We start from the raw sequence: 25,781 nt of genomic DNA on the forward strand, positions 1-25,781 counted from the left end.
AGCATGGCAACGGCTACGATGTCATTTCTACCGGTATCGACTCTATAAAAACCTTCAATTATTAATTAAATGCATACATATAAAATGGAGCGGGTCGAAATGAAGTTGATCTAAATGAAATATGTAGTAAAAGTAAGAAATAATAAATAACAATTACGTTTTTTTTTATTGCCCTTGTAGGCAGACGAGCATACGGCCCACCTGGTGGTGAGTGGTTACCGTCGCCCATGGACTTTAGCAATGCCAGGGGCAGAGCCAAGTCGCTGCCTACCGCAAATGCCGCAAGTTATAGACGACTACGTCATTATGTTTATTACTACTGAATATATATATTTGATACACACATTTAACCATTACATTACACTTCCATCTTTTAAGCATAGTAGTAGGCCAATCGTCTTATGAAAATAATAATCATTTACAAAATTAATGATAACTAGCGACCCGCCCTCGCTTCGCTTCGGAAACATTAAAACACACATGAAACCAAAAAAAATAATAAAAAAAATAATAATAAAAAGTAGCCTATGTTCATCAGGGACAATGTCGGCTTCTAATGGAAAAAGAATTTTTCAAATCGGTCCAGTAGTTTCGGAGCCTATTCGAAACAAACAAACAAACAAATCTTTCCTCTTTATAATATTAGTATAGATATAGATTTACAAAATTAATGATAATAATTCGATGATAACGAATAATCTTTAGATAAATACTTTCAGTACGTTATTCTGCGTTGTATGACGAGTATTCATAAAAAAATGTCGCTTCTCTATTTCTTTTTAGCGGTATTGTTCAGTAAAAGTGTGTCAGGTGAGACAAATTACGAATCAGTTTGGCTTTATTTTTAAAACATTTTAATAGTTACACGTGATTGGTCTAAAAAGATGTTTTTCAATCTAATTTCGAAACCACAGAATTACTCAGCATTCGTAACAATACGTGTTTAAGTATTCATAACTTTGGATTTGAAATACATGAACCCCAAAATTAGATCTCTAATAGTTTGACAAGACCGTTCAAAAGTAAAAAAGATATTTCTTTAAGTGTTATAAATAATATGTAAATTAACGTTGTTTTTAAGTAGCATAATTAAGCAGTACTAGTTCTGGCCAGTCTACTCAACTGATGTTAGATTCCTTACGAAACCCATGATACATACCATAACAGACGCCTGATTTAATATAGCGAATAATAGCTTTCCTACTGTTTGTGCTAAAAGGCGTAAGATAAATTAAAATAAGGCAGGACAACAATTCCCTCGTTCTCGTTTCTTCGCCGAGTAAGGTCGGCACAACATAATTTTAGTCATCCGGCAGTTTGCTATCAACCCTGCTAGGGAGTGATAGACTTAGGGTTGGCAAACGATGACGAGAGTCAGGGAGAAGATTAAATTTGTAGACTATTAGGCGAGTATAGTAAAATTAGTATCAACGTATGACAAAGAAATACTTTCTGCTAAAGGTATCTTCGAATACGTCATCAAGCCTCATGGTCTATTGCAACTAGAGAGATTAATGTATCAGTCTGTAGGTTTATCTTAAAGCAACTTTTGACGTGCAGGTCAATTCGGTCCGTTTGAACAAGACTTCGGCTATGTGACGGTAAGAGAAGGAGCTCACATGTTTTGGTGGTTATTCTACACAACAGCTCCAGTAGAGAAATATACTGAACGTCCACTCATCGTTTGGTTGCAAGGAGGCCCTGGGGGCTCCTCCACAGGAATTGGAAACTTCGAAATTTTAGGTCCACTCGACTTGTCTTTACAAGAGAGAAATCACAGTTGGGTAAGAATTAAACTAGACAAGAATGAATTATTAGGTCTGCTTATTTTTCAAATCTTTGCAATACATTTTTAATGTATTAAAGCATAACTATTTTTTTATGTGCAGGTGAAGAATTTCAATGTTTTGTTCGTTGATAATCCGGTAGGCACTGGCTTTAGTTATGTTGACAATGTGATGCAATTAACTAAGACGAATGATGAAATCGGTAAGAAAGCTAACCTAACTAAATTTTGAGGGATACAATTTGAATTTCGATTGAATGGTTGAAAGTAGAGAGCACCATGCAGCAAATTTCCCGTAAGTGGGACCAACCAAGACAAGGTTACAAAGATTTTTCCGCCTCTACGTAAATTAAAAATGGACAGCTGAAAGAGAGGAATCGCGCTTGGTACTAAGACTTACCACTAAATGCGTGACAGCGTCGACCACTGATCCAATCTTGGGTCCTCCAATCCAACCAATGGATAACAAAGAAAAAGTAAATCTGATGTAATTAATATAATTTTCAGCTCTAGATTTCGTTGAGCTAATGCGTGGATTCTACAATAGACGTCCTGAGTTCAACGATGTTCCTCTCTACATTTACGGTCAGTCGTACGGTGGTAAAATGGCCATTGATATGGGTCTCCGCATGCATGAGGTAAAACAAGAACGTGGCTAATTTCACAATTAAATAACTTTTCACACATCTGACCTCCTTCTCACTTTTTTCCGGATTAGGCCGAAAAAGCAGGTACAATACGCTCAAACTTAAAAGGAATAGCGATGGGTAACGCTTGGATATCTCCAGTAGATTCTACTCTCACTTGGGGTCCACTACTGTTAGCTGCTGGCTTAGTAGACCAAGAAGGATATGAGGATATTCAAGCTGCCGCCAGGGAATCCGAGCGATTATTCAATGAAGGACAGTATCTTCAGTCCACGACTCAGTGGGCAAACACACAGCAGGTCGTATTCAGAAGAACTACAAGAGTGGATTTCTACAACATTCTCACTAAAATGGAAGTTTCCGCTTCTGTTCCAGACACTAGATCACCTATTGGTAAAAAAACTAAATTAATTTTCATATTTGTATTCTAATATCATCTTGAATATCTATCTACAGAGGAATGCTCTGAGAAATTGTTCTCCTTTGCGGTAGTTCGTGGCTTGACTACGCCTTGCATTGCACCTACTACTAATTATATTTTCTGGACTTTTAGAACTATCGCGGGATATGTTGATCCGCGATCGACCATACATGTCTCCTGTGAGACAGGATGAATTAAACCTGAACACTTTAATGAACACTCAGGTCAAGGAAGCTCTGAACATTCCAGACCATGTGACATGGGGCTCACAGTCTGGTAATGTTTTTAATATGCTCAGGGAAGATTTCATGAAACCAGTCACAGAAGGAAGTAAGTTTTTTTTTTTATTGCTTAAATGGGTGGACGAGCTCATAGACCACCTGATGTTAAGTGATTACTGGAGCCCACAGACATCTACAACGTAAATGCGCCACCCACCTTGAGACATGAGTTCTAAGGTCTCAGTATAGCTACAACGGCTGCCTCGCCCTTCAAATCGAAACGTATCACTGCTTCACGGCTGAAATAGGCAGGATGGTGGTACCTACCCGTACGGACTCACAAGAGGTCTTACCACAAGTAAAATAAGTTTATAAAGTACCATCGAACTCAGGATTAGAGTTTGATTAATAATAAAATTAAGGTTTTTTTTATTACAGTCGAAAAACTCCTGAATGAAACAGACATTATTTTGACCAAATATAACGGAAATCTAGATTTGATTTGTGATACACCTGGTACGTTTTAATATGATATTAGACTATGAAAAATCAAAATATTTTAAAGTAGTAAGATTTTGTATTGTACAAATTTATTTTTTTCCAATAACTTTTCTAGGTCAAATTTTATGGGTAGACAGGCTTCGGTGGCCTGGATCGGAAGCTTACAAAAATGCTCCTCGTCTTCCTATTTGGGAAAACAATAAACTAGAAGGTTATTATAAAGCCTTCGAGAATTTTAGATTCTTCTGGATCAATGTGGCAGGACATAGCGTAAGTTCAAAATTAAATCAAATGAAAATACATTATGGAGTATTCTTACTTTAGTGTTTTAATTAGATTAATCAAATATTTAAGGCTTTCAAAATCAACCAATTTTCTCTGATTTCACAGGTACCAAGGGACAACCCAGAAGGAACCAACGCTTTTCTACGCGATATGACTTCGTTTGGTTAAAACTACATTTCATATCGCTAATGCGCATTCTAAATAATAATAAAAATATAACTGAAAAATTTGTTCATTAAAGGAATGATTATTTTATACATTGAAGCTTCTTTTTGTTATTGAAAATATGAAACATTAGTTTTTTTTTATTGCTTAGATGGGTGGACGAGCTCACAATGTTAAGTGGTTACTGGAGCCCATAGACATCTACAACGTAAATGCGCCAGCCACCTTGAGATTAAGTTCTAAGCTCTCAGGTATAGTTACAACGGCTGCCCCACCCTTCAAACTGAAACGCATTACGGCTTCACGGCAGAAATAGGCAGGGTGGTGGTACCTACCCGCGCGGACTCTCAAGAGGCCTCTATAATTTGCGTGATACCAGCAGTAATTACACAAATTATAATTTTGTAGGTTTGATTTTATTACACGATGTTATTCCTTCACTGTGGAAGTCAATCGTGAGCATTTGTTGAGTACGTATTTCATGAGAAAAATTGGTACCTCCGCCTAGGATTCGAACACCGGTGCATTGCTCAACACGAATGCACCGGACGTCTTATGCTTTAGGACACGACGACTTCAAACAGTACAGTATTAAAAACATATACTTAGTCTGGCCATAAATACTGTTACAATTAAAAATAAACAAAATATCTATTGCAAATAACATTTATTACTTTTACAGTATGTTAGTTTAATACATAAATATAAAACAATTTAAAGTATAAAAAGCTTATTCGAAGTGGTCTCCATTGGCTGCAATACAGTCCTTTAAACGTTGAGGCCAGTTATCAATAGAAACACGCACTCTTTCCATGGGAAAAATTTTCACTGCCAATCGTACGGATTGTTGTGTTGTTAAGGGGCTTCGCTACCTTCTCAAAAATGGTATCTTGATACACTTGTGCCGATGTTTTGATACTTTTTTCACAAAAGTATGGCTCAGTCACTCCTTCATAGCTAATACCCCACCAAACCATCACTGAAGTCGGATAGGGCCCATGTTGCACTCTGTCGACTAATTGGGAAGCTTCCTTAGAGCTTTGAGCATTAATACGGTCATTTTGTTTGTTAAAATGTTGCTCAATTGTAAAAAAATTCTCACCCGTAAACAAAATTTTTCTATGACCTCCCTTTGCGTACCGCTTCAGTAGTTGCTTCGATTTTACCACCCTATTCTCTTTTAAATTATCAGTTAAGAAATGACCAGTACGTCTCTTATAAGTTGCAAGTCCTAAGTCATCTTTTAAAATACGCGACATGGTTCTAGGCGCCATCTTCATCTCCCGAGATAAAATCTTTTACTTTCGCACAGGATTTCTTCGAATTCTTTCCCTTACTGCTTTGACCACCTTTTTCATACGAACACTACGTGGACGGCCAGATCGTTTTCTGTCACAAACAGAGGAGGTCTCATTGCACCTATTGCCCGGTACACAAACATTTTACTAATACCAAGCGTATGGAGAGTTTTAAAAATTGCATTTGGCTCCATACCTACTTTGTGTAATGCAATCACAGCGATTCGGTTCTCTTTATCACCCCACTACATTTTAATATCGCAAAATATTGTACAATATATTGGCGCCAAAATGAGAAAACTCAATGAGCAATCATATAAAAATGACAGACTCCAAATTCAAATGTAATAGTTTGTTTATTTTTAATTGTAACAGTATTTATGGCCAGACTAAGTACATATTATCTGTGTATTTTATTTTATTCTCTTACAAAAACCGAGATTTAGGTAAAGTACTATCTATGCTTATCTACTTTGCATTATGAAAACTATCAATATTACAACTAGACAAGACTCATAGCTGAACTTTCAAATTTCTTGAAATTAAAGAAAAAAAAATCGAAAATTAAACAATCACGTTCTGTAATGTTTTTTTTTGTACACTGACTTGAATATTCTTGTAGTGAGTATTGCCATAGATTAATTCTTGCAATTGATACGTTTTTTGATACGTTTTAATTGAAAATCCACCCAAAAAATAAGCAAAATTGATGTCCATTACTGTTGTTTTTTTAATTTTAAGTCTTCAGTTTAATTTGACCGCTATGTTTTAATACTTTGACCTTGAAAAACAATTCAATTATAGGTACCTTTGAACTACATACCTACATGGATAACACAAGACGGAGTTGTTATCACAGAAATTAGGATAAAGTACTTCACTGTCGATATTTAATCTTTCTTCAAATTGATAATAAAAATTAACGTATTGTAATCGAATATTTTCGTGATAAATAAAGTGCACGCGTATCGTGCGTAATTACGAGTATAATTAAAAAAAAATAGCAAAATGTCGAGGAAGACTAACATAATAATAGTGTCAGTTATATTAGGTTTTGTGGCAGCAGCTGTGATTGGATTTCTAATATGGTGGCTGGTAACTGATACAGAGGAATTTACCATAATCAGTGAGTCACTTTTAAATTTCGTAATTTTATTTATCGTTCAAAAACGAAACATCTCCAAGTCGGAGGTAATTTTGTTTTTTGATTAAAAAGTCTTACTGATTCGGTCATCATCATTCTCCTGCCCTTCTCCCAGTCACCTGGGGTCGGCGCAACATGTTTTCTCTTTCCATACTCCTATAATAATAATATAATATGATCCATAATCATAATATACCATTTCCTCGCTCACTCCCCTCGTACACAAATCGTCTTTCACGTCTTTTACTGATTCAGTAGAAGAGCGAATTTTAGAATATTAGTTTTCGTTGAAAAGTATCTCTATACTTTTATTACAACTCGAAAACGGATATCTGTATAACAGATAACTGATGAATAAATGAACAAACTCACGGCCCGTCTTGTGTTAAGTTGTTATTGGAGCTAATAGACTACAACCCGAATTCTGCTATCCACCTTGAGACATGAAAAGTAGGTTTTTTTTTTATTGCTTAGATGGGTGGACGAGCTCACAGCCCACCTGGTGTTAGGTGTACTGGAGCCCATAGACATCCACAACGTAAAAGCGCCACCCACCTTGAGATATAAGTTCTAAGGTCTCAAGTATAGTTACAACGGCTGCCCTACCCTTCAAACCAAAACACATTACTGCTTCACGGTAGAAATAGGCAGGGTGGTGGTACCCACCCGCGCGGACTCACAATAGGTCCTACCACCAGTAATTACGCAAATTATAATTTTGCGGGTTAAATTTTTTTGTCTCAATTGTAGTACAACAACGAACTCACATCCTTTTTAAGCCATGCAATTATAGCTAAAGAGAATAGTCAGGGCGGTGATATCAACCCGTGTAAGCTCACAAGCCCCACCACCAATTAGTAATATATTATGATGAATAAAACGTGAATACATACCTACATATTCATACATATTTTAACTCACTAACACTTAAACGTTACGCTATTGTCCATACCTCAGAAGTGAAATTGTAATTTTACGGGTATTCCGAACCGAAGGTACTGACAGGTAGAATTCATGGTTATAGTAATAACTCCATTGTCTCCTGATATCTGCCGGAATAAAACACGAAATGGGCCACTGAAAATATCCATGGAAAAATCAAAATTAACATTTCACTTTTCCCCGTTTCTCCTTCAAAAACTTCTCCTTCCTTTAAGTTTCTTGTTTTTTTTTTTATGATCTTCCGAACTCATTATCCGGAGTGACGTCATAATGTAAATGTTTACTTCTAGAACTCGAAGGTGAAGGCATTGGTGATATTGAATACACAGCAGCATTTACGAGAATAAGGGGGAGCGGCGATATATTTTGGTGGTTCTATCCCACTCTCCCTGCTGTCAAAATCATAAAACCTATTATATTGTGGGTGGATGGCGTCACTGGTGTACCGCCTAGTCTACTGGCAAATTTCGGCATGTTCGGACCGTACGACTTCAACTTGAACCAACGGAACGATTCTTGGGTATTCAGTATTCTCACGATATTCTTCATTAATACATTTACATTTCAATATTTTTTTATATATATAAACTTGTGCAATTATTCAGCTACAGAAATAGACAAGACATCGTTACCGGCATGTATGGCATTTAATTTTCTTACACCGATTTCAGATTAATAACTACAATTTACTATTCGTGGATGCACCGCTTGGTACAGGATTTAGTACAGCCCAGAGCGACAGTCAGATTCCAGGGAACCTTGACGCGACTAGTAAGTAGAGAAAAACACTTGTGAAAATGTATTATCAATAGATTAGTGATATATTGCAATGTTTGGATTGTTTATTACAGCTGACCATCTGTTGTTTACCTTGGAATCATTTTACCGTCTTCATGAAGACTACGCAGATACCCCACTCTATATTTTCGGTGAAGGGCATGGTGCGCAAATAGCATTGGCTCTCGCCAGGAGGCTTGCCTCAGTAAGTAGCCTATTCTAATGGCATTTTGCGTTCTGTGAGCTTAGTGCGAGTTTTTTAACGTTCTCGATAGCGTAAAAGTTAACTCGAATTTGTATGGACTTGGTACGTTTCCCTACGTTTGACGTTAGGAGCGCTATTCCAAGTCGTTAAAAAACTCGTAATAAGCACACTGTACCGAAAATGTAGCATCATAGATAAAATATAATTGTACAATTAGGACTTCGACCTATAAATTCGAAGATGGGTCACGGCATTCAAGCTCCCAACGTGAGGTTCAAATATGTGATAAAAAACTACAAAATATTCGAAAGAGATTACCCATCTTTTAATGTCCTAGAAACGTAAGAAAGTCAATTAACCAGACGTTCATAGTACAGAATATGGTCACAGAATAGGTAAATTTACAGTTTACGTCGTCACGGACGATTAATTCATTTTTTTTATTTATAAAAATTTCAGACCGATCCACCTGGCAGGTTCCAGCACAATTTGAAAGGAGTCGTACTCGGTAACGGAATTGTTTCTCCTGCTCTCGCCTTGACCAAACTGGGATTTTATTTAGAAGAACTTGGTTACATCGATGCTAACGGGAGGGCGGCCATTGAGACACTTTCAGAAGACGTGAGCAGCTCGGTTAGTGGCGGTCAACTAAGAGATGCTTTTGACAAATTTATTACACTTGGAGATTTCGTGAATGAAAAAGCAGGCGCTGTCGCTGTTAACTTGGGGCATATAGTCGATAAATTGACACGGGAAGCGTCAAGAGGTAATTTATTTTCACACTTTAATTTAGTTCTCATGAAACATCCAGAAATATATACATAATTGGGTATGTCTAGGTACACTCTTTGCCATAAACATAAGGGGATCTCTTTCAATTCAGCTCTCATCTACTTTTTGTTAATTGGTCTGTAGTTTCATTACGAGATTGTATTTTCCGTTTTTTTTTTGATTTTGATGATCACACAGATATGCTGTCATGAAATTAGACTGGTGATGAACTTGAGAGACAGATAACGACACCCTTGAAACAGAACTAGTGAATTCATCCAGTTTGAGCGTATTAGATTTGTTTTAACGAGTACTCAATGGTCACAAAGATTGTTCCGTTAGTGTTTTAAAACTTACCTATGTTATTTTCCTAGGCGAACGTACTTCATTATTTACTTTTTTCAATAAGCTATTAACTAAACTATTATTAGTAGTATTGATAATGTAGCTAGTTTAGGGTCCAGTGACAATAATTACAAAATTACAGCAACAAAAAAATCCCTTAAAACTCGATTAAATAAATATTTTCTAATTTCAGATTATTTCGGTCAAAGACAATACATGCAGGAAAAATTCGGTTTAGACGCCTTTTCATTCATGCAGGAAACCGTGGCTCCTGCTTTGGGTATACCATCAGACGTTTCGTTTGACTACAACAGAGCTGCTGTCGTTGATGCATTCAGAAACAATTTTATGGCACCAGCCACACCTCACGGTCGGTGCACACTCTAAATAATCTATACTTAATATTATAAAGCTGAAGAGTTTGTTTGTTTGAACACGCTAATCTCAGAAACTACTCGTCCGATTTTAAAAATTCTTTCAGTTTTAGATAGCCCATTTTATTGAGGATAGGCTATAGGCTATATATATAACATCATTGTAAGACCAATACAAGTGGAGAGCCAATAAAGAATGTTTCAAAATAAGGGTTATTTTCACTTTCTACGTAGGTAAATGAAATGGGGAGTAATATTTAGCGTTATGCCAAAGTAACTATTCCACGCGGACGGAGTCGCGGGCAAAAGCTAGTGTCTAATAAAGATATTTTTTACTAGCTATTTAATATCCCTTTACGTTTCAGTTGAATTCCTTCTTAGAAACACGGACTTGAAGGTGGTAATTTATAATGGAAATCTCGATGCCGTTTCCAATACTCCAGGTATTTGCTTCGTAATTTTTATATACATTTTACCAACGATCCCATGCTATAGTTTGATTTCAAAATTAATTTGAAGGATTACAAAAACAATGACACAACTAATAAATAAATAAAAAGATTAATTTAATCTCTAAATATTTCACAGATACTGAAATTGGGTTGACGCGCACTTTGAAAAGATTGTCTTGAAAGTTTTGTTGTGAAAGTCTGATAAATTTGAAAAAAGCATAGAGTGGAAAAAAGTCAACTCTCCTGTTCCCCATTGAAGTGCCAGTGCTATAGCGATATCATGTCATTGTCATTGTGTTCTGCCCAAGGAATTTACACGTCTTTATTTACTATTTGATTTCAGGTCAACTAGAGTGGGTAGATAATTTACAATGGCCAGGTCAGGAAGAATTCAAAACTACTCCTCGACGAACTTTAGTAATTAACAGATTAGTAGAAGGCTATTTCAGGGAAACTCCGAGATTGTCATTCTATTGGATGAACGCAGCTGGTCAATCGGTAATTTATAAATAGTCTTTACAATCTAGCGACTTTCAATTAAATGACCCAAATATTTTCATTTCTGTCAGTCCTCTTAAATATTAAATGTGTAGCAAACCGACCGGTACGTCACTCTCGCGGCCGTATGCCCGCTCGCTATACATAGTTAGCATCTATGTCGATCTTTTCAACAGTGTATAATCTATGTTCCGGGCGCTTCCGTTTTGAGTGTGAATAGCGTGCGCCCGCGTCTAAATGTAATTATAGTTTAATATTGAAAATTGTTTGTGATAAAGGAAGATTAAAATTCGAAATTCGATATTGGTGACTAACCCATAGTTTTAAATACCCCTGAGATCTACCCCTCACTATATCTGGCTGCCCAACGTTTCCTAATTTTTTTCTTGCTTGGACTAACAAAATGGCGCGCACGCTTTTGTGAAAAATTTGCTAACTATTGTATGCTGTTGGTGCTTAATTGTAAAGAATGCCTTTAACTAGAAATCAAGATCGCCAGCAACGTCGCGAAGACGACGTTATTCCCGCTGCAGATGCAAATGCCAACGAAAATCACGAGGAGCATGATAGCCCCCATGATCGCCCCCACGCCGAATCACGTAGCAACAATTCTACGTTCAACTTGGATGATGTTTCAGCGTTGATGGCCTCGCTGCAACGTTCGCAGGCCGAAACATTTAAGAACATTATGTCGTACGTGATGGAACAAAGATCGTCGACTCCGGCACCTCCGCCGATGCCCCCAGTGAACGTAGGTCGTACCTTGGCGCGTTGCAGAGCTTCTTTCAGCGGTGCACCTGGTGAATCTGTTGAGGCCTTTATAGATGCAATTGAAAGCTATACAGAATGCGTTCAAGTATCTGACGCTAACATAATACGAGGCCTAGCCATGCTTTTGTCTGCTGACGCAGCTACGTGGTGGCTAGGATTAAAGCATCACATCTCCACTTGGAACGAAGCCAAAGAAAATTTAATATATGCATATGGCACCCGCCTTCCACCACATAGAATATATTTGGAAATATTTGCTTCCCCGCAGGATAACGAAAACACAGACAAGTTTGTTGCTCGTATTCGTGCGCTTATGGCAAAGCTACCGCAGGATGATATTACTGAAAAAGTACAACTTGATATGATATACGGGTTGCTTCATAATAGAATACGCACAAGATTGCGCCGTGAAGAAATCACATCTTTCAATTCATTAATAAACCATGCTCGGAATATAGAAGATTCGATAGAGGAGACTCAATCGAGACCAGTGTCGTCCACTAGTGGTGTGCGTTCGATCCGTGCCCAGCCGGCCCAGGCTGCGAGTCGGCCTGAACCGTGCGCCGCTCGTGCGAGTGCCCCGGCGCCGCGCGCGCGCTTTCCAAACTCCGCCGCGGCCGTCGTGCCCGCCACCGCTGTGCCTGTCGCTGTCGCCCAGCCTACCGTTGCCACGCCTGCCGCTGCCACGCCTGCCGCTGCTGTGCCAGGTTCTGCAGAGCAATTCGTGACCACGAAGAAACAGCGTCCAGTGTGCTCCTACTGCAAACGGTTTGGACATGCACGGGAACAGTGCCGTAAGTTAAACAACCGAGGTGAGCAAAGTCAATCTAACTTTTCCGAGGGTGTGCAAAATGACAATAATGCGTTTTATAGTGTTCAGTGTAATGTTAATAATACTAACACAATTAGTTCTAATTTACCTGTTCAGAATGCAATGTATGATGTTAAGCAGCATGACAAAAATAATTTTCTGAGTAATTTTGAATGTCAACAATTTTGTAACCGGGATGCAAATATTAATTATGCTACCATTAACAGAGGCTCTACTTCCAGAAAATCTTATTTTCATGCCTGTAATGATTCTGTGTCAAAGAATATTAACTGTAATTGCACTAGTAATAATGAGATGCCAACCTTTTGTGATTCTCATGTTTCATATAATCAGGATGTTCGGACAAAGTGTAAAAATTTAAATATTTGTTATAACCAGGGAACTAGACCTAAATGTAAGAACTCATTTTTACCTTATGATCAAATAATTGAACCAAATTGTAATAATTTAAAATTTTCAACTAACCATGACTGTGACACAAAAGGCAGTAAGTGTAATTTTGGAAAAATTAACGAATGTGTGGAAATTGATAATTGTCTGAATTTTAATTATTGTACATGTGAGGGAAGTGTTGTAGCGTCCGTGTACGACCGTGAGAGTGATAATAGGTATTTGCATTTACGGCCTATTTTCAAAATTCAAGTTCTCGGTAAACATGGTACTGCACTTATAGATACAGCAGCTAAGCATTGTATTGCTGGTCACACGCTGTATGCTCTCCTTCTGCATAAGGGTCACCCTCTTACTCCCTCCACTAGGCGAGTCAAACTTGCTGATGGGCATGTTCGGAATATGGATGTATTGACAACCATATTACCAGTGAGGTTAGAACACATAGTGATTAACATTCCATTTATAATCTTCCCTGATTCTAATGATAATGAAACTCTATTGGGTATTGATTTTATTAATGCTGCCAAAGTTATTATTGATTTTCATCGTCATGAATGGTATTTTAGTACTGATGCTAAGGTGCATTATAAATTACTTTTTGAACCTATGTCTCGTGGTGTGTGCATAGCTTCTGCTAACATGCTTCGGGATGATGAAGGCATGCACTTGCAATCAGCTGAGCGCCAAGCATTATCTGAGTTCCTTATTCGGCATGAAAGTATTTTTACAGCAGGGGGAGGTCTGACACCATTCATAGAACATTGCATAGACACCGGAGATCACCCCCCGATAGCTGTGCCGCCCTATCGCCTTAACCCTTCCAAGAAGGAGACGATGAAGAATGAAATAGAGAAGATGCTGGCAGATGACATCATTGAAGAGTGCGAATCCGCCTGGTGCTCTCCTGCATTGATGATACCGAAGTCCAATGGTAATGTAAGATTCTGCGTGGATTACAGGCGCTTAAATGAAGTAACCAAATCGGATACTTACCCACTCCCACGCATTGATGATCTTCTCCAGAGTACGAAGAAGAATTGTTACATGACCACAATAGACCTTCGTTCTTCATATTGGCAAGTTATGGTCCGAGAAGCAGACAGAGACAAAACAGCTTTTGTCTGCCCCCTAGGCACTTACCGTTTTAAAAGAATGCCGTTCGGCTTGAAGAATGCGCCGGCGACTTTCCAAAGGCTTATTGATCGTCTACGCTCCTGTGCTGCTTTGAAGGATGTTACAGTACTTGCTTATCTAGACGATTTGTTAATTATTTCAGAAGGATTCCAGCAACACCTACAAGATCTGGAAGCTGTTTTTGGACGTTTGTCTGAATTTAAACTTCACGTAAACAGAGAGAAGTGCACTTTTGCCAAAGAAAGGGTCCGTTATCTGGGCCACGTCATCACTCCAGACGGTGTGTCTCCTGACCCTGAGAAGGTCAGTGCTGTCCTTAATATGCTGGAACCATCTAACCTAAAACATTTAAGAACTTTTCTCCAAACATGCTCTTGGTTCAGGAAGTTTATTCCAAACTTTTCAAAGATAGCAGAACCGCTTACTCGACTGACCAAGAAGAATTACACATGGAGCTGGGGACCTGAACAAACACAGGCATTCAAAGAATTGAAGCGTCTGCTGACCACGGCGCCCGTACTTGTTCAAGCGAATTTTAAACAACCCTTAGTACTGCGTACTAACGCGAGCAACTATGCACTTGGCGCAGTTTTAGCTCAAGGGGAAGGCAAGGACGAAAGGCCTATCGAGTATGCTAGCCGCCTACTCACCGCAGCGGAGCGCAACTACTCTACTACAGAACGGGAAGCGCTTCTGGGCCGTGGAGCGTTTCAGGCCATACCTCGACGGCCAACCAATTATTATAGGCAGTGACCACCAACCCTTGCGTTGGTTGCTTTCTTTAAAGTCTCCTGCTGGTAGGTTGGTCCGTTGGGCGCTTAAACTCCAAGAATTTGACATCAGATTCGAGTACACCCCAGGAAAAGCTAACGTTGTCGCTGACACGTTAAGTAGACCGATCTGTTCCAACGAAACACAAAATAACTGCGGCATCTGTTCTGTCATTTGCGACCTGCCCACCAAGTCACCTACCCAGTTACGTCAAGACCAGTTGACTGATCCGGAAATACAGAAGATCGTCACAGAACTGGAAGGAGTGGATGAACTTGCTGCTAAAAGATGGTCAGAAAGAGGATTTCTAATGGAACAAGGTGTTTTATATCGACTTAATCCGGATTCTGATGCCGAGGCCCCACAATTAGTCATTCCTGCCCATCAAGTGACCGACGTTCTCAAAGAGCTTCACGATGCCCCTACCGCTGGACATGCAGGAATTGACCGGACTTACCAACAAGTCTCACGTCTGTTCTACTTCACAGGAATGAGAAGAATCATAACCGACTATGTAAAGGCATGTATCCATTGTCAACGCTATAAGGCTGCTAATACCAAGCCTCCAGGTCTATTGCAGACGCCGGTGATGAACCAGCGCAACGAGGTCTTGGCAGTTGATCTTTTCGGCCCGTTGCCACCTGGAAAACAGGGGGAGCGTTGGATCTTGCTAATAGAAGATACTGCTACGAGGTGGACAGAACTTTTCCCATTGAAGGAAGCTACTGCTGAGGCGTGTGCACATGTCCTCATAGAGGAGTATTTTATGAGATTTGGTCTTCCACGCCGACTAGTTTCTGATAATGGCGTACAATTTATTTCGGCAGTCATGCGTCAATGCATGTCCATCCTGGGGATAAAGCAAAACCTTATCCCTCTCTATCACCCAGAAGCAAACCCCGCCGAACGTAAAAACAGAGATCTTAAGACTTTATTAGCACAACTCGTGGAATGTGACCACACTTCCTGGCCAAACATGTTACCAGTGATTCGGTTCGCTCTTAATAACGCTAAATGTCGCACCACAGGTTTGTCACCTGCTTACTTGTCATTTGGCAGAGAGATGAGGTCCCCCACAGAAGTCACCCATGACCTTCGTGCTGTTCTAGACAAAGATAACTTTGTTCCCCAAATAACTCCCTATCTCAGGAAATTTGTTAACTCCTTTTCAGCGGTGCGCGAACGTGTAGAGACGCTTCAAGATAAAGCTAAAGGGTATGCTGATCGTTCGAGACGGCCCATTGAAACATTCAACGAAGGTGACATGGTTCTCATCAAATCACACGTCCTCAGTAAGAGCGCTAAGGGCCTTACTTCTAAGTTTGTTCCAAAACGCGATGGTCCGTATCGCATCGTTAAAAAGGTCAGCCCTACTACTTACCACGTCGCGCATGTTGACAAACCTGATGAAGTTTTAGGGAAATATCATGTGAACGATCTCACTCTATACCGTGAGAATCAGAGTGATGCTCTTCCGCGGCCGGTGATGCCTAAAAAGAAACGTGGTCGTCCCCCAAATAATGTTAAAACAGATTCTCGAGTTCCAGGGCATATGACGACACGGCATGCTGAACCATGTGCTGAAGCTCCACGTCTTTCTCCCGCAGCTGGTGGTATGGTTGGTCTTGCGCCTGTCCCTCAGCCCAGTAGTAATGAGATGCTAGTCCAGGAGCGAGGGCGTCCTCCAGGACTAGAGGGGGAGTATGTAGCAAACCGACCGGTACGTCACTCTCGCGGCCGTATGCCCGCTCGCTATACATAGTTAGCATCTATGTCGATCTTTTCAACAGTGTATAATCTATGTTCCGGGCGCTTCCGTTTTGAGTGTGAATAGCGTGCGCCCGCGTCTAAATGTAATTATAGTTTAATATTGAAAATTGTTTGTGATAAAGGAAGATTAAAATTCGAAATTCGATATTGGTGACTAACCCATAGTTTTAAATACCCCTGAGATCTACCCCTCACTATAAATGTAATTATTATCTATGGTCAGTCCCCAAACGCAATGCCCGTGACTGTTATGTCAAGATTTCTTGGCATTACAATCACGGGAAATATATACAGGAAACGTTCGAAAAGTTTTCGGGTTGTAGAGCGAATATGAGAGCGCACGTCATTTCTGCCCGAAAAGCAGGCACTTAATATTCATGAAAAGCAGATGAAGAAAGCAACTCATGGTTTGTCTACTCATCCACAAAAAATATTTCAATTGGCCTTTTTTCAGGTTCCACTCGACAGTCCACTAGCAATGCGACGGATTTTGGACAGGATAACACAACCCAAATGATATTAACAAAATAATTAATGACAGAAAATATTTATTTTTTTTATATGAAATTAAACTTTAAATTCATATTGCTTGTAGGTTTTTTTTGCTACACGATTATTGTGAACTTTCTTCGATATTTTTCTCTTACGTGCAGTATGACTTAGGACTACTGCACACGTAGATTTACACTTTAACCTCTACATAAATAAGATAATTTTTTACTGAAATTTGTTTTTTTTTTCATAATAATTCTACAATTTAAGTGAGAGCTGTTATAATAGTTTAAAAAAATGTTAAATAGTAATCAATAACGTTTTGACCGAGGTGACCCCCTTATCCTACCCGGGTTTTGACCTCGAGGGGGATCGGGCGAGCTTGGGTGAGAGCGCGAAGGAGTCGTTTAGTGGATAGGTTCCTAAATGTCATCCCTTGAGACCGCGGTCTCCTCCAACATCTGCAGACCAGACCCACATACTCCGCGCCCCCCTAAGCCCGGGCACCTCTTAAGAGGTTCGGCCCCGGACCAAAAAAGGAAGGAAACAATATTATTTCATATTTTTTACCAACGAAATTTAAGTTAGCCCTTGGAAAATGCCAAAAAACGAATTATTTCTAGAATCGAATGATAGCTCTTATTAATGGCAGATGGTGCGATGGTAAAAAGAAGATGGCTGTATTCTTTCCAGTTCCAGTTCAGAGTTAGGTACAAAATTATAACCTAAATTTCATGATCCCCGGACAAGAAACCGTTCATAAAATGACAAAGTAAAAGATGGATACAATAGATCATACCCACCCTGATATAGGAACAAAACCATAGATAAAGTATAAAGAATTGTTCTCGTTAATTCTACTTCAAAAATTCATTTTAATGGCCTTTGTAGGAACACGAGTATGCGTCCCGCCTGATTACGAGTAGGTACATCATAGAGTTACTATTCTAACTGGAGTGCTTACTTCGTTTGACATAAAAACTAAAAATATACTTTAAATCTATGGCTTAAAGTTTATTTTTAAATAGCAAAAGATGTAAGGAAAAACGGTCTGAAAAGAGAATGATTATTAAGTGGTGGTGTCCCTCTCGCACATTTTACAAACAAAAAGCAGTGTTGCTAGCTTAGAGGATTTTCCACAAAATCTCGTAATTTAGACCCCTGTCTTAGTTATCAAAAATGGCTTTTAGTGGTTAGTGGATTTTTTAGTAGCTTGGGCGTTGTTGAAAATTATTGAAAAGGTTAAAATCAATCCACTTTACAGGATTTTAAACATTTTATGACAATAATATATCTAAATACATATTATTTAAACGATGTGACTTAAACTTAACTAGAAATTGTTGCGACAATTTAGAATTTCCATCAACGTCAAAAATTAAATTGGTTCAAAAGAAACGTACAAAGTTGATTTTTAATAGAACATCATATATTAATAAAACTCATTAACAAAAAAATTATTGTTCTATAATAATAAGAACTCTGTTTAATGGAAAATTTAATGGTAGGTACGTCGATTTCTGATGGTTTTCATGTTGAATTTGGTGGGAAGCCAGATTAAATGTTGGCATCACCGAAAAAGAGCTATGAATGGATTAAAAGAAAAATGGCGTCTATTTACGTTTGTAGTTCGAAGTTAAAAGGGCACTGATACAGCTTGTGGCTTGTTTTTTTTCGAAAATCGTGAAAGTTTCCGTGTAATCATGGTGGATACTTGTATTGTAAGTGGTTGTAAGCGAGAATCCTCTCCAGTTTGTGGAATATCCTTCCATATGTCAGATTCATTGATAAATGTTTACTAGTGTGAGCATATATTTTTAAAATGTGAGATATTTTTTCTCATTATAATATTTAATACCATTTGTCTTGTAAATTAAACTTAATCTATGTCATATACTAAATTTGAAAAAACAATCGTGAAAATCTATAATTTTACAATCTATTTTTCATATTATAAGAGCCATCACGTGGTATTTTTTGAACTTTTTTATTGTATTGAATAGCATCGCACGCAAGCATGTATATCATTTGCCTGACGTTTAGCGAACGAGAAGGTTCTTCTAGTAAATATGATTTCTGGAAAATGTCCTATATAAAGGTCAAACAAGAGGAATCAAGTACTCAAACGCAAGAAATAAAAAATACCCCGAGAAAAGCAAAATTACGACAAGATGTTAAGGTTTTGAAACAAAAACTTAAAAGTCGCGAAATAGTGATTGTAAATATAAAGTCGATTTTAGATTTATTAAAGAAAAATGGCGATTTTTAATTGAATTGAAATTTAAATTGCGAAATTTTAATGATACTCATGGTCCACTTAGATATTGATTAAAATAAATTATGTATTTCGTTGGAAAAAAAGAATTTACATAAAATAGAGAAAATGTTATATTATAAGACTACAGAAAATTAACTGAACTTAATAATAATATAACCAATATTTTGTAAATAGAGATCAAGTACTATGTGTATTGTGTTATGTGTATTGACTTGTCATTTAAGAGTTATTTAATTGTCTACATATAACAAATAAATGAATTTCAGTTCATTTCATTTTATTACCCATTGTGTTTTATTTCCTAAAATGTAACTAGTAGACTTAATATACACGTGTCATGAAAATAGCAGAGAAGTAAAAATACAAGCAATTTTAAATCAATTGAAGATGTGAATGTAGGAAAAGAGCACCCGATACGCGCAGACCATGTGCGTTGCAGTGTCTCACTCAGTGTGTCAAATATTAATTTGCACGGCCCACTTAGCTAGTACATTAAAGTAGGAATTGCGTAATTAAGTTCAACATAATATTTAAGTCGCGGTTGAATATTCGGACGTTAAACATGAGTTTGAGGAAGTTTAAGTAATAGAACTGAGGTAATGATGTTTGTAATAAAATTCAGTGATAGATTTTAGACAACGCAGCAATTTCTAAAAAAAACCGTCGAAAAAAGTCACCATGACGACGAAGCAATGTTTAGAATTGAATTTACATAAATAAACTGTTGTAAGCACGTGTTTTGTATTTACATAGGGCTACACAGAATTACTTAAGGTAAATTCAAAACTAATGCATGTGTATAATTTTGTCCTATAAATAAATTTTATATGGTCACCATATTAGACAAGGACACCGCGACCAAAAAGTATTCTCTTTCGAGACCGATTTCTCGGCATTAGACAGCACTCCAGTTGTAGGTACTTATTAACTCCATGAGGTACATATATTAAGTGTATAATCTATGGTAGGTACTGTCATGGACGTCAACAATACCAGAGGCATAGTCAAGTCCAAACACAGCTTAAATTGAATGTCCGTGAGTAATGTTAAATCAATCAACTTTTAAATTTATGCTGTATATTCCTACTTTCGTTGACACTAAATAATTTTTGACATTTGTTTGACATCAAATATCTTTTGATAGCTGTCAAGTCGCGAGTTGTAGCTTGTAACTCCGAAAATTAGTATGAATTTAACTAATTTAAGTTAGATAAATAAAAAGACTTTTAGTGAACATGATGATAATACGAACTCAATAAATATAAAAATACGAAAAACAAAAGTACTTCATGATACAAAATTATATTTTATCAATTACAGTATAATTTGTTGTTCGAGAAGAATTGTAAGACTGCTGATTCTATAAACAAATTATTTGATACAAAAATGGCTGATATTCTTGATATATTAGACATAGAACAACCGGCAACAGAGATCAGCAGGGACAGTATTATACATGGCGATAAGAACAAAAAGAAATATGTTACCGCTAAAGCTGTCAAGAGGCCCGAGGGAATGCATAGGGAGGTTTTCGCATTACTTTATAATGACAATAAGGAATTACCTCCTTTACTGCCTACTGATACGGGTAAAATAATATTTTAAGCATTACCTTTCCTATTCTTCCACTGACAGATCTGTTTTTGTAGTTTACATACACTAAAATCACTGCAGAATGATACTGCTACACCTGTATCTGTGAGATCAATATTCCAATCATACAGTATAAAAGCTGTCCCTACAAACTGGAACATATTACAGCTTTTGGGCAAAAAACAAACACTCTTTATTCCCAGTATTTACACAAAATGTTACTCATGTTACCGCTAAAGCTGTTACTCAAAAACACTACATCATGAGAGTCTTTTGTGAATATGTGTTAAATATGGATTCACGATGGATTCACTGAGTCACTATTCCGATCTGGTGATAAATTCTGCAAAGCACTGCTCTTGTTAAGGCCAGTGTTAAGTACTTCTCTCAGGTTGAGCCTGTGTGCTTACCTACTAGGCCGCCTGTAGTTGAAAGGCCTTGCAGCTATCAATGATCAGTTAGGGGAAAAAATATGTATTTCATAAAAAGAAGTTGAAATTTGAACATTTGTATAAGTTACATTGCTTAATACAAGTCCACTGAGTGTCTTATCCTTAAACCATGACTAGAATTTCACAGAATCATTGGAAGTTATTCAGTATTTTGTCCCTGCTATTTAAAAACAACATATTTGACTTTTGTGGTATTGCTAGCTGAGAATTTATATATAGAAGACAGCTTCGTATTACCTAAATGATGCTATGTTGCTAGCAAAGTAATTATACTCTGTAAGGTAAATGATTCTGCCCATATTGAGGTTAAGGCTTACGTTTGATAAAACATTGGTTGTTCTGTTCAAAGTGTTGGTTTCAGTGCGATTAATATTAAAAAGTCGAAATTAGAAAACTAAAGGCAATAGTTACATTGTAACATTCAGTGTTATGCATTCAATTGGCAATCTATTAATTCTAAAGATGTATGATAATTAGTTTCATAAATATAAACAAATGACAAAAAAATATTTTAGGAAAAGCATACAAACAGACAAAAGCCAGGCTTGGCATGAGGAAAGTCAGAAAATGGGTATGGGCACCATTTACTAATCCTGCACGTAAAGACAATGCAGTTTTCCACCACTGGAAGAGGGCATCTGATGAAGCTAAAGAATACCCCTTTGCACAATTCAATAAGGTATAAATGTAGAATTTTTTTAACATTCATACCTGTGTTAGTAGCAATTTATTGATATATTGAAATATTAAAACTATAATTCATATGAATGTCATTTATTTAAATGAACCTTCCTTTCAAGTCAAAAGACCTGATTTGCCTTTCTAATATCATCATCATCATCATCATCATCAGCCTGCGGCAGTCCACTGCTTGACATAGGGCTCCCCCAATCCATAGCCTCTTCTTTCTAATATGAGTGATCTAAATCTTGTATTTCAGAACGTTCATTAAAAATCTAACTGAACATTTCTCTAACTGATGATTATTCTCAGAATGTTTTATTCAAAGAAATAAAAACTTTCAATGCAAAATGTCATATCTGAGTCGCCTATTATCAAAGCCGGCAATGTGACTTTTGGAAAATTATTGGTAAATCAGAAAAACGAATTATTGACTTTGTATTCCATTGGCAGTCACAAAACTCTTCTGAACGACATCTTAGATAAATAACAGGTTAAGTATTAACTTTTATTTAATGCAGGTTTTGAACCGTATTCTTTGAAAGAGATGATTATATTCAAATCAATCTGTATTGACATATCAATAACATTTTTTTGTCCAAATGCACAGATTGCCACCTTTGATAATAGACGACTCATCTCAATTCTAGAGATTGAGCCACAGTGAGTTGGGGTTGACTGTCAAAGTTGAGTTTTACTATTATGAAGTCACTTTCTACTCTGCTCTATGCAGTGACATAAAATTACAAATAAATTAAGACAAATTAAATGAAAATACACATATTAATGAATTCTGAGCAAGATTGAAAAAGGTAAAAATATCATTATTATTTTTTATAGCAAGTGTCAATACCATCTTATTCCGAGTCCGAATATAACCAATACTTAAAATCTGAAGATTGGAGTCAAGCAGAAACTGATCATCTGATGGATTTATGCCAACGTTTTGATTTGCGATTTATTGTAATACATGATCGATGGGACAGGGCTGCATTCAGAGATCGAAGTGTAGAAGATTTGAAGGAACGTTATTATAATATCTGCTCTATTCTGAGTAAGGTGAGTATTATTATTTGGTTTTTTTTTTTTAATAACTGGCACACTGGAGGACTGGTCTTAAACAGATCTGTCACCAAAATGTTAATTGTCACAACCATAATAATCCATCAATGTATGTCAAGTTATATGTTCAATAATAAATGCCATTTAAAATATGAGTGGTACAAGATGGCCGCAGCCAAAACTAAATCTTATCATTAAAGAAATTAAACATAATTTTGCAGATACTAAAACATGTTTCAGGTTAAGACTAATCCCTGGTCAAACACAGTTACAATGGTGAATGGCGAAAAACGCGTCTATCATTACGATGCTGAACATGAACGAAAGAGAAAGGAACAACTGCGAAGACTATTTGATCGCACTCAAGAACAGGTCATTTCTCAAATATATTATATACAAACACATAACCCCATAATAATATTGGAATAATTGGAAAAATTAATTTAATGCAATTTGCCTCACAATTTCATATCTACTAGTTAAGTTAGTCAATACCAAATGAAACCGTTTAGTATCTTATGTTCAAAGATCGATGAAGAGCAAATGCTGCTAGCTGAACTGAAAAAGATCGAAGCCAGGAAACGGGAAAGGGAAAGGAAAACTCAAGATTTACAGAAACTTATATCAAGAGCAGACAGCGGCACTATTACCCCATCAACTCCGACAAACCATAACACAGAGCCCCCAGGAACACCTTCAAGCATGGCTGCCAACATGAGGAGGCATGATCGGAAATTACATAAGAAGAAGATAACCACACAGCAAAGACCCATGCGTGCTGTGGAAAATGTGGTAATTTTACTTAGTTAACAATTTATAGGAAAGCTGTTATACTGTACAATTTAAACTGCATATCTTAAGATGGAAGGTGGCCTAAAAGTTGTGGTCTTTATGTGCTGGGTAACAATTTGACACCAGGTAGGCCATATACTCTTTAACTTTTCTATGCACTAAATACCAAAACATATCTGTGTTCATCACAATATTACGTTTTAAGAATATAATTAATGTTTTGTCAATTAATAATACATTATATAAATGAGCTTTGATAAATATCTGAACCACAAACAACCAACTGCCTAGTTATAATTTAACAGTGGCAGTATTATATATTATAATCTATGTACGACGTTGTATTGAACAGACAGTGGAGTGGTCAGGAATAAAGTTTCCGGAGGCTCGAGGAACTGGTGTATGGCTACGCTCTCAACGCATGAAACTGCCTCCTGGAGTAGGACAACGTAAAACGAAAGCTATTGAACAAGAGCTTCGACTAATGAACATAGGTCAGTGTGATACATAAAATTAGTCATTTTTCCAGCACAACTTATAAAGGCCTTATATGTATATAAATTAGTGGACGAAATCATGGACACTACAATAATCTTAGTTAACAGACATATAATTGAGATTATTCAATGTGCACTAACAATGCATGTTCATAATGAAAGTAGAAATGAAAGTCAATTCATATTTTTACAGCACTACTTTGCCCAACTTTTTAACTTGAAAGATATAAGTTGAGGGAGATTAATTATTCCAAGAATATAAAATCTCTAAATGGGAGGTCAGATTCACGTTTGAATGTATTTATGGGCCCTGTAACCACTTACCAATGAGACTGGCCATAAGATCACCTGCCCACCTAATTTTGAATCAATTTTAAAAAGCATTGTATTGCTGCATTAAACGTAACAACTAACAAACTGTTAAATACTAGGTACTAAGCAAGAAAAATTTCTTACACATTTTTATATATTTACAGATATAGCACCAACTCCAACTGAACCTATCTGCAAACATTTCAATGAGCTCCGCTCTGATCTGGCTTTGTCCATAGATCTGAAAAATGCTTTAGCATCCTGTGAGTTTGAATTGCAAGCTTTGCGCCACCAATATGAAGCTTTAAACCCGGGAAAGGTAAAAATGTGACTTCTATATGAAATTGATAGGCTTTTAACGTAATTGCCAAATTAGTGATTGTTTTTAACTTTTTTTTTGCTTAGAATGACTAAATGTTTAACAATCTTAACAACATGGTTTCAGACCCTTACGATTCCAGCATCAATATGCAACACAAGTGTGGACAGTGACTCGAAACCAGTTGGTGAAATAATTGATGTGGTTGGTTCTCCTGGTGCAATGAATACAACCATATAGTATTGTTATTGTTACAGAGAGTAAACAATGAACTGTTTTTTTTTATATATTTTCACAAAAACTTTAAATCAGAAAAGTAAAAGAAACAGATTGGTTGTATTCTAGATAAGGACATTTTCAATGTTAGATTTAAATGTATGTACACCACTGAAACTTACTTCAGAAAAATAAATTAACATGCAATAGACAAATTGAGCTTTTATCTGACCTAAACATTCTGTTTAAATATGTTAGGCCTGGCACATTATTGTAAAGGCAGTCCATATATCGTTTTTACGTTTTGTGGTAGGAGATACTAGATACTTGCAATCCATGATGATATGTAATTACCATAGCCAATAGACATGGGCAGTGCCTTGAAATAGCAGACAGTAATAGTTTGTTACAGGCTTTTTAAATCATTTTATTGCATTGATAAGTAACCTGGCTTATACACATCACAACATGAATGCTTAAGACACACAAAGTAGACGATTAAGTTGTATTGTATGTTGGTTGTTGTACCACTCAAAGCCAAACGCTGTAATGTTGATTAAAGTCTTCTAGATAGGTAAAGTTAG

The 25,781-nt window shown here is 37.1% G+C and overlaps 3 protein-coding genes across 7 annotated transcripts; all 3 read left to right on the forward strand.

Annotated features, from left to right (window-relative positions):
• Nucleotides 1-662: 662 nt before the first annotated feature.
• On the forward strand, nt 663-4,125 carry LOC101744896 (retinoid-inducible serine carboxypeptidase). The gene is made up of 9 exons (XM_004926495.5): nt 663-810; nt 1,561-1,784; nt 1,890-1,989; nt 2,294-2,424; nt 2,505-2,826; nt 2,987-3,184; nt 3,514-3,591; nt 3,692-3,846; nt 3,967-4,125. The coding sequence occupies exons 1-9, from the start codon at nt 738-740 to the stop codon at nt 4,027-4,029; spliced, it is 1,344 nt and encodes a 447-aa protein (XP_004926552.1). The 5' UTR covers nt 663-737; the 3' UTR covers nt 4,030-4,125.
• A 550-nt stretch (nt 4,126-4,675) lies between these two features.
• On the forward strand, nt 4,676-17,229 carry LOC101745038 (retinoid-inducible serine carboxypeptidase). Of its 5 annotated transcripts, XR_005245303.2 has the most exons (10): nt 4,676-6,450; nt 7,701-7,930; nt 8,082-8,181; nt 8,262-8,392; nt 8,852-9,158; nt 9,702-9,878; nt 10,248-10,325; nt 10,678-10,832; nt 16,341-16,453; nt 16,958-17,091. XR_005245303.2 is itself a non-coding variant. In XM_004926496.5 (9 exons), exons 1-9 carry the CDS (start codon nt 6,333-6,335, stop codon nt 17,018-17,020), a joined length of 1,359 nt encoding a protein of 452 aa, XP_004926553.1. In that variant the 5' UTR covers nt 4,676-6,332; the 3' UTR covers nt 17,021-17,229. The 5 variants fall into 5 exon arrangements, 4 of the variants coding, with proteins under 4 accessions (XP_004926553.1, XP_062527550.1, XP_062527551.1 ...); XM_004926496.5 differs by lacking the exon at nt 16,341-16,453 and having other exon boundaries at nt 16,958-17,229; XM_062671566.1 differs by lacking the exon at nt 16,958-17,091 and having other exon boundaries at nt 16,341-16,658.
• A 3,171-nt stretch (nt 17,230-20,400) lies between these two features.
• Nucleotides 20,401-25,412, forward strand: LOC101745231 (DNA methyltransferase 1-associated protein 1). The gene is made up of 8 exons (XM_004926497.5): nt 20,401-20,861; nt 21,834-21,997; nt 22,840-23,058; nt 23,302-23,433; nt 23,590-23,853; nt 24,206-24,347; nt 24,827-24,981; nt 25,108-25,412. Exons 1-8 carry the CDS (start codon nt 20,660-20,662, stop codon nt 25,219-25,221), a joined length of 1,392 nt encoding a protein of 463 aa, XP_004926554.1. The 5' UTR covers nt 20,401-20,659; the 3' UTR covers nt 25,222-25,412.
• The last annotated feature ends 369 nt before the right edge of the window (nt 25,413-25,781 follow it).

This window comes from Bombyx mori, chromosome 12, assembly GCF_030269925.1.
Source record: "Bombyx mori chromosome 12, ASM3026992v2".
In the NCBI taxonomy this organism is placed as follows: Eukaryota; Metazoa; Arthropoda; class Insecta; order Lepidoptera; family Bombycidae; genus Bombyx; species Bombyx mori.